We start from the raw sequence: 16,837 nt of genomic DNA, 5'->3' as shown, positions 1-16,837 counted from the left end.
AGGGTCTATAAAATTGGGTCTATAAAAATTAAGTGACCACTTGTTGGATAGGTATTTTCATAAGCGATACCTACATTGTTTATATTGGGTAAGTGGATCCGGATCTTGAACCCCGGATTTCTGGGTAATTTTAGTTTTTTTTTTTTTTTTTTGAAAAATCACATTCAATGTTAAGATTTTTTCATGAGTTTATGATTTCACCGGGAATTGACTTTTAGTTTTAAAACATTTGCAATTGAAAGCAAAACTTTACGTCAATTAGTCTACAATTTTGGGGCTGTACAGGGTGAGATAAAGAAACCGCAACAAAGTCAAACGCTATAATTTTTAGCAACTTTCAGCTCTTTTGAGTCTATTTTCTTTCTGCTGCGGTGTAAGTTCTTGCACTTTTTGGAATTTCAATGGCTTTACGCAGAGCTTATTTTTCAATATTTGCCGAATGGAATGTTGCGATATGTTCAGCTCACGAGCCATTTTTGGACCACTGCGACGTGGGTTTCGATCAAGTCGCTACTTTACTTTCCGAGCCATTTCTGCTGATGTTGCTGTTTTCTTCCGTCGACTTCCTTGACGTCGGGTTTCGCTACCAGTATCACGGTAACGAGCGATGGTACGAGACACAAAAGATTTATTCACATTTAAATGTTGGAGTGTTCTAACTATAGCCACTTGTGGTTTTCCAGCCAAATATAAAGAAATCACACCATCACGCTTGGATTCCATCACGAATAGCTTTTTTCTGTAAAATTCTCACCAAAAGGCTTTTGAACGCTTGTAAACAATATAATGAGCTGTCACTGGAATAATTTTAACAGCTGTCGGACGAGTTGCATAGAAATGACAGCAGTCTGAAGTTGGTTGCAGATTTTTCATCTCAGCCTGTAAATCTCTTGCAAAATCAGAAACAAATTTGTGTTTTTGGTCCATTTTAACCCCTCTAAATGTATTGCCGATATCAGCGTGGCCTATTTTCTTCGTAAAAATATAATTTAATCAAAAGTGTTGTGTTGTATATAAATTTAAATTTACGGTAAAAAGTTCTGTAATTTCTTAAAAATTCAGTATAATTACAGTGTTACCAAAGAAGACGGCACATATGTAAATCCCATTTCATCTGATGTTTCTACTAAATTCGGCAATAGTAAGTCTTAAAACACTGTTCATAATGGTTGCTGTGCTAAACGGCGAAAAGGGGTTATTTGCAAATTTTCTACTACTATTCTAATACAACTATGTACATTGAACCACACACTGAACATACCCTGCACAAAGCAAAAGCAGCAGAGAGGCAAAAAGAATAATTACTTAGTTTTCTGTGCAAATATTGTTAATAGTTAAAATAAAGTAATATTTTTTAAACATTTTTTACAAATTACGCAGTAAATATGCCTGGTGAAACAATGAAACAATTCTAATTGAAAGAATTCTGTTGAAAGAAATCCAACTCGCGTTCTCTCCTTCTCTCTCTCTCTCTCTCTCTTCATTTACAATTACTTTAATTTGCATTGTTTACTAGATTTACAAATAAATAAAAATCAAATGTAAAACACAACACGACGAGCAAAAGCCCAACAGACATCATCACAAAAGAACGTAAATTAACATAAATACAATGTCATGTTAAAAATTAGTTGGTTGCGGCATAGTAGGACGCGAGAAGTTGAAGAAGCCGGTATCGGAAAGGAATCAACCCTCTAACTTTTTTTCATATCTATCTAATCAATATATAATCAGCTGGGGTCAACGATTAGAATTTGAGGCTAAACAAATCTATTCCATTGGATGTATTCGCCATTCGATCACAGAACAGTAAATGAAGTGTATTTGGAAAAAGGGTTTAAAGGTCGTTCTGTGAAAAATAAATTGTAAGAAAATATTTACATTTGGAAAATTTTAACAACGCCCAAATACATACTATATAAAAAATGGTGGCTGCATCGAAATTAAGTCAAGTATTCACATACGATTCATGGGTACATGCCATGTCTGGCGCCGCTGTAAGTAGTATGCATATGAATTTTGGTTTTATGATGACAATTATTGTTCAAAATGCTTTCCATTCCAGGGCGGATGTATAGCAATGTCAACATTTTATCCATTGGACACAGTTCGTTCCAGATTGCAACGTAAGTCCCTCTTATTATATATATATTTACATATGTTAAATATTTGCTAATTGATTAGTTGAATCAATACGTAAAAAGCAAACATTTAAGCTTTGTTAAAGGAAAGTATCCCACACATTTCTCATGTGTGTAACCATATTAAAAATTTAAGCCAAAAAATGCTGTTGCAATTAAAGTTGCCTTTAATGGTTTGTTATCGAAGTTATATTCCATTATTGAATACGTGTATTACAATATTTCTCCACAACATGCACTTTTTGTTAATATTCATTTAAACCAAATCGAACTTTGACGTCAAGGAGATAAGGCTTACGCCTATACGGCATTTTGGGAAAGTCTAAAGTTCAAAATGCAAGTTAAAAAAGAGATAAATCCATAAATAGGTCTTTTTCATACAAAGGAATGGGGAGAAATGAAAAGTCAATAGATACAATCAAGGAGTTATATTGATAGAAGACGGAAGAAATCCATGTATAAATACAAGCCAGGAGTTATATTGGCAGAAGACGGAAAAATAATGGATAAATATCGTATGTCGGACTATAAAAGATAGAAGGGTTTGATTGATAGAGGTACTTCTATTCACAATGGGTTTGTTATAAATTTGTATTTCGATTTCTTAAGAGGTTGAAACCATCTTTGCGAAATAATGAAAAATGTCCATGTTTTGGCGTGGTACAATGTAGTTTCTTCAATAAGCTGACTGATACTATTGGCTGTATTTTAGCATTTCATTACCTCTACTTAAAGCATATTAATAAAGGGCGAATAGTAGATATGGACGAGATTTTTTCAAAGTTTTGTTACTTTTTTTATTTAATTATAATTTAATATTTATTTTCAGTTGAAGATCCCGAAAAGAATGGCGAAGCTCGAAGCACCATGCAAGTAATCAAGGAGATCGTGCTAGGGGAAGGATTCCAATCATTATACCGTGGTCTTGGTCCCGTATTGCAAAGTTTATGCATTTCTAATTTTGTTTATTTTTATGCATTTCACTGTCTTAAAGCGATAAGCAGTGGTGGTGATAAAAAACAACAGAATGCTTTTAAAGATTTGATGCTGGGTGCCGTAGCTGGTATCATCAACGTCTTTAGCACAACACCCTTTTGGGTTGTAAATACTAGACTGCGTATGCGCGATGTTGCCGGTACATCAGATGAAGTTAATAAATATTATAAATCCCTTCTGTCTGGCCTACGTTATGTTGCCAAAACGGAGGGTGTTAAGGGCCTCTGGTCTGGAACAATACCGTCATTAATTCTAGTCTCCAATCCATCACTGCAATTTATGATGTATGAATTGCTGAAACGTAATTACATAAAATACAACAGAAGTAGTGAAATATCCAGCCTGGGATATTTTGTTATTGGAGCGATAGCGAAAGCGTTTGCCACTGTCATGACATATCCTCTGCAATTGGTTCAAACTAAGCAAAGGCACCGAACGAAAGAACAAAATGGGGCAAGTACATCCAAGCAGGCTGCGGCACAAAAAGATGTTGGCGTTATTAAAATGATGTTGGATATATTCCAGCATCAAGGTGTAAAAGGACTCTTCCGTGGCATGGAGGCAAAGATACTGCAAACTGTGTTAACAGCGGCATTAATGTTTATGGCCTATGAAAAAATTAATAATACAGTATTTTTGCTCTTGAAAAAGACTCCAACGAAATAATTTACCAAAACATATTTATATAATTTGGAGTAAATTCCTTTTTTTAAAGTGTTGGTAGTCAATTGTGCGACTTGGAATGTTGTAAATTCCATGGTATTATCCACTAATTATTTTTATTTTAATAATGTTTAAGTTATGGCTATTATTTTAACATTATGGAGTCAGGTGCATATTTATTGATTGAACAATACAAATGTATTTTTTTAAGTTAACAAAACCATGTGAAAAAGTGTTTAAATAAAAAGGCAAAGAAAAAAATGTGGACCCAATCAGCTTTAAACTGAAGATTAAACTTTTATGTACTTTTACAATTTATATATTATTTAAACACATCAACAGTAGGTATTTCATTTTATTAAACTAGTTTTTATTTTCAGATTCATCTTTTGTTTCATCACAACTCTCTTTTATGTTGTCAACTTTTGAATCACTACCACTCTTTTCCTCCACTTCTTTTTTGTCTTCATTGGACTCTTTCGATGGCAATTTATCTGATTTTCCATCATAGTCTGCAATATGTCTACCCAATTCAACTAAATTGTATTTCTTCATGCCCATATAATCTTCTGCCACTGCTAGACAGCAAAGACCTTTGATAACTTCCACGATAAGTGACTTTTTGGCATATTTCAAATCAACCTTATGCTTCACATTTTTCGCATGTATGATATCTGCCAATTCTTTGATTAACGTATCTCTACTGATGTCGTTGTTAAAACGTTTATTGAATACTATGGAGAACGTTGTTGGCTCATTGAGGAAATATTTGTCGCATAATTGACCGGCACTATCGACAATATCCTTGTTATTGGCCTTGCAAACAATTTCAACGGGTAATAGGCGCAACAGATATCGAGTCTTTTGCTTTTTAGTTTCTGCTATATCCTTAACGATATGTTTTGTCATAGCTGTGGGATCCGCTAATGTTGTTTTTATAAAAACACAGTTCGTTGCACCTGTATCAACAACTTGAAAACGTCTTTTGGTCTGTTTGGCCTTTTGCTGTGTGGCATCAATTTGTTTTTGTAGTGCATCTGCAATATCATCGGATTCGGCTTGTTCCGATTTAGCATCTTCCTGTACTTGATCATTCGCCTTCAACTCCTCAAACGATTCCTCTCCATACAATTCATCAGCATATTGGTTCAGAATGTTGTAACATTCTCTCACACAATCCTTTTCGTTAAAGTTACATGTTGCCAAAAAGCCCTTGTGTCCAACTTCCAGATACTGTTTTTTACTAGGCTGATAGAATTTCTTCTTGTTTTGAAATCTTTGCTTTTTGGCTGGTGGTCCACTCATAATTTGTTATTAACTAATATTTTATTATTATTATAATGCAAAATACACGTGTCGAGTGGAGTAGTTTAATGGAAATATTCACTGAATGAAACTGAATGAGTTTGCACACAGATAAATATGTCCCATATGATAGAGAGAATGCCGGTATAAAAAAATAAACAGAGAACAAAATAGGCGAGTTTACGAAAGAGGAGATAACATAGACAAATGAAAGTATAGACAACGAAAAGTTAGTTTTGTCTTTTTATCCAGGTGGCTCTCATCATATTTTGCATAGTCAACATGCTGATTTACGCGTTCAACCCACTCGACTCATAGACAAATGAAAATATAGACAACGAAATGCTCTCACCGTTTATCTTCGAAAAAAATCGAATCAGCAGATGTCGTTCATATCGTTTCAGGGGTTTGAGTGGGAATATTGAAGTCACTCAATTCTAAAACGTTAAAAATAACAAAAACTGTAGCATATTTGCCGGTTGAAAATTATTTCATAATAAAAGAAATGTGAAAAGTACGTGATGACATCGAAAAATATAGGAATATTCCAGTGAAATTCTTGAAAAACGATAAAATGTGTTTTCGAAGTCGAGTGGCTTGAACGCGTAAATCAGCATGTTGACTATGCAAAACAAGATTAGAGCCACCTGGAAAAAAAAGACAAAACTAACTTTTCGTTGTCTATATTTTCATTTGTCTATGCTCGACTTCGGAAACACATTTTATCGTTTTTCAAGAATTTCACTGATTATTCCGGAATTTTTTGATGTCATCACGTAATTTTCATATTTATTTTATTATGGAACAATTTCCAACTGACAAACATCCTACAGTTTTTGTTATTTTTAACGTTTTAGAATTGAGTGATTTCAATATTCCCACTCAAACCGCTGAAACGATATAGACGACATCTGCTGATTCGATTTTTTTCGAAGATAAACGGTGAGAGCATTTCGTTGTCTATATTTTCATTTGTCTATGATTAAACCGGCAAATATTTTAAACCTTGTTGTCTGGGAATGTATTTCAATAAGTAAATTGATGTCCTTGATAGACACTGATGTGTAATATCTGGTCTGCGTATCCTAGGGTCTCGGTTTTTTATGCAAAATAATTTCCAATGGAAGAGGAAGAACGAGTGAAGGAATGTATTTCATTCTCCTTCACCCTCGAAGAAAAGTAGGTCTTTCTAGATCAAAAATGGGCGGAATTAACATAGAAATAGGCAGTTTTATTTCCTTCGAAGAGTTGTTGCTGGGAATGACAAACACCGAGTGGAGAGATGTATTTCATTCTCCTTTACTCTCGAAGAAAAGTAGGTCTTTCCAGATCGAAAATGGGCGGAATTAACATAGCGACACATTGAATTGTCAAACCAATTTTGGAATTGAAATTTTTGAATAAAAAATAATTTAATTTTTTAAAAATTGTTGAAAAATTCATATCATAACAACCTCCAATTGTAATCGTATAAGAAAACATACAAAATTCTACTTATTTTGAAAAAAAAAAAAAACATCTTAAAATGTTGACATATCAATGTTTCCAAGTGTTGATGCATCTAACACTGCCTTTACACGGTGACATTTTTTAACCATGCCATTTTTTATTGTTGGTAAAAGGTGTAGAGAGACAAGGATAGAAGAAAAAATGGCACGATAAGCCACCGCACAGGGTTACATGCCATTTTCTTTGCATTTCTCTTTTTGCTTCTTCCGAATTTTTTATGATTTTGACATTTCATATCGTTTCTTTATTGTAATTTTTGATGCGTTTCTTTTATTGTGATGTGATGTTTTTAGTGATTGAATTATATGAAAATTAATTGGAAGTATTAAAAAGTAAAAAAAGAAAGTTAAAATAAAAGTTAATAATGCAATATTTAACACCTCAATAACTTTTTCCATCATTTCTTCTTTAGATTCACACATTTAATTTTAAATCACTTCTTTATAAATATCTGTTACAAACAATTAGCTCTATACGAAATAATGAATAAAATAAAATGTCAGAAAAAATGCCAAGCACTATTATCGTAAAATGCCACCGTGTAAAGGCGCGAAGGTTTACGCAGAAATTTTAAAAGAGAATTGATAAAAATGCCAGCTAAAAATTGCACCGTGTAAAGGCAGTGTAACTGTATTCTTCTACCGTGGTAGAAATACAACCGGAAATAGATTAAGTTGGTTGCAGTTCGTATGTAATTCATGCATACAATTAATCGATATTTCGGATAGTCGATTTGTAGACTTTTAACTGTGTTGCCATTCCCAATCTCCCACCCTTTTTTATTTTCATTGAATCAACTTAAATGATGTTTGTGTACTCTTTTGAATTAGATGAGTGTTCTTTAAAAAATACACACATATCCAATAGGAATAATAAAGCGTTTTACAATTTATGTGTGGGCATGTTGCAACGAAATAACTATTTAAAGATAAAAAGAATGTCATTTCGCAAAGAACAATTTAAAAACATATTTTATTTGTTACACACGTATTTATTTTACAATCAATTATACCATGTTTGTACCATTGCTGTGTAGCGTAACTATAAACGTCAAATTAGTATGGTATCTGACATTTGCGTGACAGAAAAATTGTGAAATTGTTTACTCTGTTCCAGAACCTGCAAGAATCTACATGCTACTTTTGAATTTTTTTCTGCCTTTAAAAATTACCTTTTTTCTGAAAAAATCCTCACTACTGGCAACACTGCTTTTCAATAACGACAATCAATTAATCGAAAGTCGACTTACGTATCCCTGATTGAACATTCTTTCATTTTTAATTTAGCCGGCAGTGTGGAAACTTCGAGCTGGATAATATTGAACGTTTTTGGACTCGAGTTACAAAATGGCGTAGCGTTTTATTAAGCGCATGGCATTTGTACAGTCGGTCCCAAATTTGAGAAAAAAATTGACTTTAATCTACAAACATCCTTCCAATTTTTTGTCACTGCGTATTTAAAATAGGATAAAGGTAATTGAATCATATAGTAGAAAAGTATTTCGCTGGTATTTACTTAATTATTTGTCAAAATTCGCACGATGTATCTCCAGGGTCGTAGAACATTAAACTACGCTTTGGTCGCATTTTTTGACGTGCAATAGTAAAATTCTGTTCATTTGCATCGTTTGGTGATACTGCATTTACAATACTATCACCATGGAATTACGAGAGCAGGATAAATTAAAACATAGTAGTTAGAATATAAGATAACCTCACTTTCTTGAACATTGTTTCCTAATGTGTTTTTCCATAATTATTGTTGTAGGACAAATATGTATTTATACAATTTAACCTTACAAAAGGCCACGGGCATCACACATGCTGTCCACGGCAACTTTTCGGGTGGCAAACAGCAGGAGGTAATCGTGTCACGTGGCAAATCATTGGAATTGGTTAGGCCAGATTCGAATACCGGCAAAGTACATACGATTTTGTCTACCGAAGTATTTGGTTGCATTAGATCTTTGATGGCTTTTCGTTTAACTGGAGGCAATAAAGGTACTTATTTTTGATTTTTAATATGGATGTATTTGCACAAATCCCTATTGAGATTTCGAGTCTGATATTTCGAAATCACAATAAGTCATCTTTAAAACGACTAAGTGCTATAAAAATTAGATAAATCTTGGCGTCGCATTTGATGTGATCATTCATATCATATCGAACTGAAACTCTGAGGTACAGTTCTTTGTGTTAATTTCGAAAATGTAGTTCACTATCTCAACATTAATCTTAGTTACCATATAAATCTCAATTTTATTGTAGACTATATTGTGTTCGGTTCAGATTCTGGGCGTATTGTCATCTTGGAATATAATCCCACTAAAAACTGTTTGGACAAAGTCCATCAGGAGACATTTGGTAAATCGGGATGTCGTCGCATAGTCCCTGGCCAGTATCTAGCCATTGATCCCAAGGGTCGTGCTGTAATGATTGGGGCAGTTGAAAAACAAAAACTTGCATACATTTTGAACAGAGATGCTCAAGCACGTTTGACAATTTCCTCCCCCTTGGAGGCTCACAAGTCGAATACATTCACATATCACATGGTCGGCGTTGATGTGGGGTTCGATAACCCGATGTTTGCTTGTTTGGAAATTGATTATGAAGAAGCCGATAATGATCCAACAGGTAAGATAGATAACTCTTATTTTAAAATGTTAAGTAATATATGCACTCTTTAGACATGCCCGTTTTTCGGATCTCCACCGGATAATTGGCTTTGGCTGAGTGCAATATAAAAATTATGGCCTCTGAACCATTGGTATTTGTATTGTATACTTTTGCAAATACTTCACTGATTGGTGGCTAACAATGTTTTCAGTTAGAATTAAAAAATGTCCAATGCCTGCAGATTGAATTATATTTCAAACATTGTTTTCTTGTTTATTTCTTTTAGGCGAAGCAGCGGAGCGTACCCAGCAAACCCTAACTTTCTACGAATTAGACTTGGGTTTGAATCATGTTGTTCGAAAATATTCCGAACCATTGGAAGAACATGCCAATTTCCTAATTTCTGTTCCCGGTGGCAATGATGGCCCATCAGGAGTTCTTATTTGTTCGGAAAATTATTTGACCTATAAAAATTTGGGTGATCAACATGATATTCGTTGTCCTATACCTCGTCGCCGCAATGATTTAGATGACCCAGAACGTGGCATGATTTTCATATGTTCAGCCACCCATCGTACCAAGAGCATGTATTTCTTCTTGGTACAAACCGAACAGGGTGATATCTTTAAGGTTACCTTGGAAACCGATGATGACGTGGTGTCTGAGATCAAACTTAAATATTTCGATACGGTACCACCAGCTGTGTCAATGTGCGTTTTGAAAACCGGTTTTCTGTTTGTGGCTTGCGAGTTTGGAAACCAGTAAGTTTTCGTATTTATTAAACAAAACCAGCTCATTGTACTAAATTCCATTTTCGTTTACAAATTATAGTTATTTATATCAAATTGCTCACTTGGGTGACGATGATGATGAGCCTGAGTTTAGCTCTGCCATGCCTTTGGAAGAAGGAGAGACATTCTTCTTTGCACCACGGCCTCTGAAAAATCTTATAATGGTCGATGAAATGCCGTCATTTTCACCCATCATTTCCTCACATGTTGCTGACTTGGCAAATGAAGATACTCCTCAGTTATATGTTTTATGTGGCCGAGGACCACGTTCATCATTGCGTGTCTTGCGTCATGGTTTGGAAGTGTCGGAAATGGCCGTTTCTGAACTACCAGGCAATCCAAATGCTGTATGGACAGTTAAGAAACGCATTGATGGTGAGTAAGAAAAAAAACAAGCATTCTTGATTTATTTATTTCTATTTTACTTTTGGATAAGTGCAGATAATTTGGAATGTAAATACATCTTATTTCAAAATATTTGCATTTTGAGCCTATATTTGGTGTACACTTTGGTTTGGTGTAACACTTTTATTTCCTTCATCCTTGAGACGAATTTTTATAACAAATAACTGGTGAATTTGAAATGGAACCAATGATATCATGTGATACCAACTGGACTTCCATATTGAAGAACAAAAGATAAAAAAATTGTGCAAAGTGGAATCAAACACCAGTTCTTTTTATTGTTTCAGGCTCTTGAACTCCTCTTGTGTGCTGAAACCCTGACGAGTGGTTTTTGAGATTTGTTTGAAATTATCCAAAATAAAAAGGATAAACAACAAAACCCAAATTGAAACACACACACAGATGCACAAGAGTGTAGTGTTTGTTGTTTGTTGCACACAAAACTTCTTCCCAACACCACACAATTCTCCTTTCTTCTATATCAATATTGTTGAAATAATAAAATGACCCAGTTACTCAAATATAGGTAAGAGGCAACATTGTTATAAACTAATTTAACATATCAGATTAAGCTTGAACATTTTATAAAAACAGAACAGATACTACCACTACACCCGACTAAGAAACAAGTTTTCTTAATTCAATTTTATTTTGTAAGATATGATGTGATTTTATCAACCGTGTTTCAGCTGAATTAATTTGATTATAACTCTTGATAACTGACATCTTACAAAATAAATATTGTTCATGGCACATTTAGATATTTTCTAATCAAATACAGCTATGTAATGCATTTTTCTTCGGTGTTCTTTTATTTCCCCGTAGATGAATTCGATGCATACATTATTGTGTCTTTCGTTAATGCAACACTGGTCTTGAGTATTGGTGAAACTGTGGAGGAAGTTACGGACAGTGGTTTTTTGGGTACAACACCAACACTGTGCTGTGCTTCGTTGGGAGAAGATGCTCTAGTGCAGGTATATCCCGATGGTATACGTCACATACGTTCCGATAAACGTGTCAACGAATGGCGAGCACCCGGCAAGAAGTCGATTACCAAATGTGCTGTAAACCAACGTCAAGTTGTGATAACGTTGTCGGGACGTGAATTGGTCTATTTTGAAATGGATGCGGTAAGTTTACATAAAAAATATTTCGCTTTTTATTTTGATTTACTCTAGTCTTGTTCTAGTTCTCAAATTCACAAAAAATGTGAACATTTGAAGTTGAATTGTATTTAAATTAAAACAAGGCTAGAGTAGGTAGAAGCACATATTTGACAATGATGATAAATCACGAAAAAGAACAATCATGTTGAGGCACTTTGTGTCCTGCAGTACTGAGTCATATTTATGACATGATCAAGTTGTTTTGTGTCATAGAAAAGTACTAAATTTTTATTACGATTTCTTCCTTTCAGACTGGTGAACTGAATGAATATACGGAACGTTCCGAAATGCCTGCCGAAATTATGTGCATGGCCTTGGGCACTGTTCCTGAAGGTGAACAGAGATCATGGTTCTTGGCCGTCGGATTAGCCGATAATACCGTACGCATTATTTCACTGGATCCCAACGATTGCCTAACACCTTGCTCTATGCAAGCTCTGCCATCACCTGCTGAATCTCTGTGTCTCGTTGAAATGGGTCATACGGAAAGTTCGACCAACACCAATGACGAACCAAGTGAACGAGGAAATGTATCGACCAAAGGCACAATATATCTGAATATTGGTCTAAGCAATGGTGTCTTATTGCGTACCGTATTAGATCCAGTGTCTGGTGATTTGGCTGACACACGAACACGATACTTGGGTTCAAGGCCAGTGAAACTTTTCCGTATACGTATGCAGGGTTCAGAGGCTGTATTGGCCATGTCCAGCCGTTCATGGCTCTCATATTACTATCAAAATCGTTTCCATTTGACGCCATTGTCCTATGAAACCTTAGAATATGCTTCAGGATTTTCAAGTGAGCAATGTAGTGAGGGTATTGTGGCCATTTCCACAAATACTCTACGCATTTTGGCTTTGGAGAAATTGGGAGCCGTTTTTAATCAAGTTTCGTTTGGCTTGGAATATACACCGAGGGCATTTGCCATACATCCGGATACCGGAAGAATGATTGTGGCAGAAACTGATCATAATGCCTATACGGAAGAGACCAAAAATGCCCGTAAACAACAAATGGCCGAAGAAATGCGAATGGCTGCTGGCGATGAAGAACGTGAATTGGCCAATGAAATGGCAAATGCATTCATTAATGAAGTGTTGCCGGAAGACATTTTTTCAGCACCTAAAGCCGGTGTAGGACTGTGGGCTTCTCAAATTAGAGCTATTGACCCCATACAAGGTCAAACCCTGTTTAAAATACCACTTGCTCAAAATGAGGCCATTATGTCGATGACAATTTTAAAGTTTTCCGTCACTCAGGATGGTCGTTACTATCTAGCAGTGGGCATAGCCAAGGAATTGATGTTAAATCCTCGCATAACAAACGGCGGCTTTATCGATGTCTACAAAATTGATCCCACTTGTTCTTCGTTAGAGTTTATGCATCGCACTGAATTGGATGAGGTACCAGGAGCTCTGTGCGCATTCCAAGGTAGATTACTGGCCGGCTGTGGACGTATACTCCGAATCTATGATTATGGCAAAAAGAAGCTGTTACGTAAATGCGAAAATAAACATATACCATATCAAATAGTAAATATACAAGCTATGGGACATCGTGTATATGTGTCTGATGTACAGGAGTCGGTGTTTTTCATACGTTATAAGCGTGCTGAAAATCAATTGATTATATTTGCCGATGATACCCATCCACGGTGGGTAACGTCCACGACCCTATTGGATTATGACACCATTGCCATTGGTGATAAGTTTGGTAATATGTGTATCCAGCGATTACCACATTCTGTTACGGATGATGTTGATGAAGATCCCACCGGTACCAAGTCACTTTGGGACCGCGGCCTTTTATCGGGTGCATCCCAAAAATCGGAAAATATTTCAACCTATCATGTGGGAGAAATAATCATGTCGCTCCAAAAAGCAACACTGATACCTGGAGGGTCCGAAGCCTTGATATACACAACATTAAGTGGTACGGTTGGAGCATTTGTGCCATTTACCAGTCGAGAAGATTACGATTTCTTCCAACATTTGGAAATGCATATGCGCAACGAGAATCCACCACTATGTGGCCGTGATCATTTGAGTTATCGCAGTGCCTATTATCCGGTTAAGAATGTCATTGATGGTGATCTTTGTGAACAGTATTTGTCTATAGACCCAGCTAAACAAAAGACCATTGCCGCTGATATGTTCCGTACACCAAATCAGGTGTGCAAGAAACTGGAAGACATAAGAACACGCTATGCATTCTAAGGGAGAAAAAGGTATGTGTATATCATAATTTTTATTTGTATTTGATACGTTATTTAATGATGACTTTGTGATTTACCTTGGGACACCTATGAAAAAAACAATGATTAGTGTAAATCGTTAAATATCTGATAGTTTATTTTATTTGAATATGGATTTTGGACGTTGGTTTGCAAAGATTTTAATAGTTTTATTTTTTTTTATTTATTTTTAGGTCACACACATTACTGGGGGAGAGCAGCGTATCTTCCTTTACATATATATTTTAAACAAGGTAAGTTTGCTCTTTGCATTGTTAAGTAAAAGTATTTAAATGATGAGCAAGATTTTTACCTTGGGACACCTATGAATTGTTCTGTGATTTGTGTAAATTTAATTTAAACTGAAATTGTCATTTATATACGCATTTTGTTAAGTTATTTGAATTTTTTATTTGTCAATTATTAATTATGTTTCTTTTTACTTGCAGATGGGGTGGTAACTTTATTCTATATTCCTCTTGTCCAGGGCATCCCATGTTCTATAGAGGTATATTTACATAAATGTTTTTGTTTTAAAATAACAATTTACATATTAACTAAATGATGATTTTCCTATATACATTAACTTTCGTTCTACTGAGAACTAATGAAGAATAATTGTTCTGATCATAATACTAGATTTTTTTTTTTTTTTTTTTTTTTTTTCGAAGAATACCACCTTAAAGTAACACAAGTTGTTTGCGGACTGTTCATGGGAAATGTAAATTATTGAGATTTAGCAGCGTTACAAGGCTTATTATTTTTAGTTTTTAGAAATAACAAGTAAAAAAGTTGTAAGTTCGGCCGGGTCAAACTTTGAATACCACCCTCCACCGTTCCAAATGGTGGCAATTTGGCAATTTTCAAAAAAAAAAAAAAAATTAAATCCGTTAAAATGTTAAAAATAGGCAACTTTTGTCATAAGTCATTACAATATTCAAAGGCGAAACTTAAAAAAATCGGTGAATAATTCAGCTAAAGCTATCAAAATACTGAATATAGGGAGGTACCATTAGACCTGCACAGACAATTTTCAGGCATAGTCTGTAGTATCCCTTACGAACTTCAAATACCAAATTTGAAACACTTACAGTGAATAATTACGCTAAAATCTTCATTATACCAAATATTGGGTTTGCCATTTTAATGGGGGCTATACGAAGACGTGTACCTGTACAGACAATTTTCTGCCATAGGTTGTAGTATTCATTACAAACTTCAAATATCAAATTTAAAACAATTCCGGTGAATAATGTCGCTGAAATCATCTAAATAGCAAACATCGGGAGGTGCCGTTATATGGGGACTATACCAAAACGAGGACCTGCACAGACCATTTTCTGTCATAGACTGTAATATCCATTACGAACTTCAAATACTAAATTTGAAACAATTCAGGTGAATAATGTCGTTAAAGTCATCAAAATCCCGAATATAAGGAGGTACCGTTAAATGGACGCTATACAAAGAAGTGGACCCCTACATGGCCCATTGTGAATACCAAGAGTCCTGTAGACATAATATACATTTGAGTAACATTTTATCAACCTACTTCATTTCGTTCGAAAGTTAGAGTGATTGCCACAGACGGACGGACATCGCTAAATCAACATAGAATTTTATGCTGATCAAGAATATAAACAATTTTACAAGAGCTTGTAATTTTTGTCCGGTAAATTCTACAAATAGCAAAATTGGCACATGTATCTTAAAGTTTGGCAAACAAAAACTATAAATTATTGATAATTTGTGTTTTAAACTTGTGTTACATTGAGGATAATGGACTATGTTTCCACCATTTGTCATTTTACAAATAATTACATTTAATAAACAAATAGATATAAATATACACAACAATTACAACTATTTTTTTTCTTTTGCAGATATGTCATTTATTTATAACAAAAAGCATATTTCATTGCATTAATCTCCAAAAGGTAAGCATGCGTTTTGAATAGAAAATATGCATTTTTTTTATGATGAACAACACTTTACATTAACTTTCGTTCTACTGAAACTAATGAAGAGTATATTTAACTGAATTTATTACCATACAAATATTGATCCGCCGCTCTATGAATAAAACATAATTTTTAATTGTTACTATTTTATCTTATTACAGATCATATTTTACAATGGATCCAGAAATTTTACTTATAACACATAAAGGTAAGAATGTTCTCCATTTCCTTTTGTATCATTTATATAGTATATGTTTGTGATGTTTTTCAAAATATGTTAGACTAAAGAATTTACATTGATTAAAAATTGAATTGCTGAGCTTAAAACTAAGGAATTAAGCTATTTCAATTTAAACAAATAAATTAACATTTGCCATTTTAATTCATATTTGCAGATTTAATTAATTAGCATTTATTCATTTTGTGAGATACCCAGTCCAGCTATAAACTTATAAAAAAGGTAAATATTAAATCATATTTAAATCACTTTTGTATATATTTTTCTTTTAATGATGTTTCTACATAATATGTTAGACTATGAATATAATTTGATTATAAAATTTGTAGCTGATTTCTGTGAAATAATTAAGCATTGAATTATTGAATTTTGCATTTTTTATTAAATTTTTCTTTTCAATTTTTCGTTGCAGATTTTGGACGGACGACGGCTTTCTTCTTACAAATCACTTTGTACATTTTCATTAAAACAACCACATTTATGACTGCCAATTTTTAATTCATAAGACCCTCATTATTAGTCTTTAACTACATTAATTTTATTACATTACCATATAGTTTGTAATTCTTTTAATTATTTATGTATGGACGTGTAGTAATAAACAAAAACAAATAAAAAACACAACCCAAAATTAGCTTGGTTTCTTTTTTAAACTCTTGGGCCTCTTTAAACCGACATATGGAACTGTATCAGGATGACAACATAGCACACAGTTGCAAAAAGAAACTGAAATTATAGGAAATCACAATTTGAATGATTAGATAGAGATGTGGGTTTCGTGTTTATCTAAGATATGATTTTCATGCAC

General features: G+C 34.1%; 3 protein-coding genes across 5 annotated transcripts; 2 read left to right on the top strand and 1 right to left on the bottom strand.

The window, feature by feature from the left end:
- The first annotated feature begins 1,496 nt into the window (after nt 1–1,496).
- LOC101899709 (peroxisomal membrane protein PMP34) lies at nt 1,497–4,095 on the top strand. Its single transcript, XM_005189002.4, has 3 exons — nt 1,497–1,997; nt 2,066–2,126; nt 2,971–4,095. Exons 1-3 carry the CDS (start codon nt 1,926–1,928, stop codon nt 3,801–3,803), a joined length of 966 nt encoding a protein of 321 aa, XP_005189059.2. The 5' UTR covers nt 1,497–1,925; the 3' UTR covers nt 3,804–4,095.
- LOC101899550 (THUMP domain-containing protein 1 homolog) lies at nt 4,060–5,154 on the bottom strand. Its single transcript, XM_005189001.4, has one exon. The coding sequence runs from the start codon at nt 5,103–5,105 to the stop codon at nt 4,164–4,166; it is 942 nt and encodes a 313-aa protein (XP_005189058.2). The 5' UTR covers nt 5,106–5,154; the 3' UTR covers nt 4,060–4,163.
- Nucleotides 5,155–7,920: 2,766 nt separating this feature from the next.
- Nucleotides 7,921–16,657, top strand: LOC131804483 (splicing factor 3B subunit 3-like). Of its 3 annotated transcripts, XM_059127424.1 has the most exons (13): nt 7,937–8,086; nt 8,382–8,614; nt 8,882–9,247; nt 9,516–9,990; nt 10,061–10,395; nt 11,251–11,558; nt 11,846–13,824; nt 14,025–14,084; nt 14,280–14,338; nt 15,714–15,767; nt 15,953–15,999; nt 16,187–16,251; nt 16,442–16,656. In XM_059127424.1, the coding sequence occupies exons 2-7, from the start codon at nt 8,389–8,391 to the stop codon at nt 13,811–13,813; spliced, it is 3,678 nt and encodes a 1,225-aa protein (XP_058983407.1). In that variant the 5' UTR covers nt 7,937–8,086; nt 8,382–8,388; the 3' UTR covers nt 13,814–13,824; nt 14,025–14,084; nt 14,280–14,338; nt 15,714–15,767; nt 15,953–15,999; nt 16,187–16,251; nt 16,442–16,656. The 3 variants fall into 3 exon arrangements, with proteins under 3 accessions (XP_058983409.1, XP_058983407.1, XP_058983408.1); XM_059127425.1 differs by lacking the exon at nt 16,187–16,251 and having other exon boundaries at nt 16,442–16,657; XM_059127426.1 differs by lacking the exons at nt 11,846–13,824; nt 14,025–14,084; nt 14,280–14,338; ... (2 more) ...; nt 16,187–16,251; nt 16,442–16,656 and adding an exon at nt 10,713–10,951 and having other exon boundaries at nt 7,921–8,086; nt 11,251–11,386.
- The last annotated feature ends 180 nt before the right edge of the window (nt 16,658–16,837 follow it).

Source organism: Musca domestica, unplaced genomic scaffold (genome assembly GCF_030504385.1).
Source record: "Musca domestica strain aabys unplaced genomic scaffold, Musca_domestica.polishedcontigs.V.1.1 45, whole genome shotgun sequence".
NCBI classification, from domain to species: Eukaryota; Metazoa; Arthropoda; class Insecta; order Diptera; family Muscidae; genus Musca; species Musca domestica.
Note: the sequence above shows the minus strand (reverse complement) of the source record. Positions and strands in the feature narration are given on the sequence as shown.

Bases quoted from the DNA above. Each gene is read 5' to 3' on its own strand.
- LOC101899709 (XM_005189002.4), top strand. From the start codon at position 1,926: ATGGTGGCTGCATCGAAATTAAGTCAAGTATTCACATACGATTCATGG. The intron at 1,998-2,065 runs GTAAGTAGTATG...TTTCCATTCCAG, and splicing joins ATGCCATGTCTGGCGCCGCT to GGCGGATGTATAGCAATGTC. The intron at 2,127-2,970 runs GTAAGTCCCTCT...ATTTATTTTCAG, and splicing joins AGTTCGTTCCAGATTGCAAC to TTGAAGATCCCGAAAAGAAT.
- LOC131804483 (XM_059127425.1), top strand. From the start codon at position 8,389: ATGTATTTATACAATTTAACCTTACAAAAGGCCACGGGCATCACACAT. The intron at 9,991-10,060 runs GTAAGTTTTCGT...TACAAATTATAG, and splicing joins GCTTGCGAGTTTGGAAACCA to TTATTTATATCAAATTGCTC. The intron at 11,559-11,845 runs GTAAGTTTACAT...TCTTCCTTTCAG, and splicing joins TCTATTTTGAAATGGATGCG to ACTGGTGAACTGAATGAATA.
- LOC101899550 (XM_005189001.4), bottom strand. From the start codon at position 5,105: ATGAGTGGACCACCAGCCAAAAAGCAAAGATTTCAAAACAAGAAGAAA.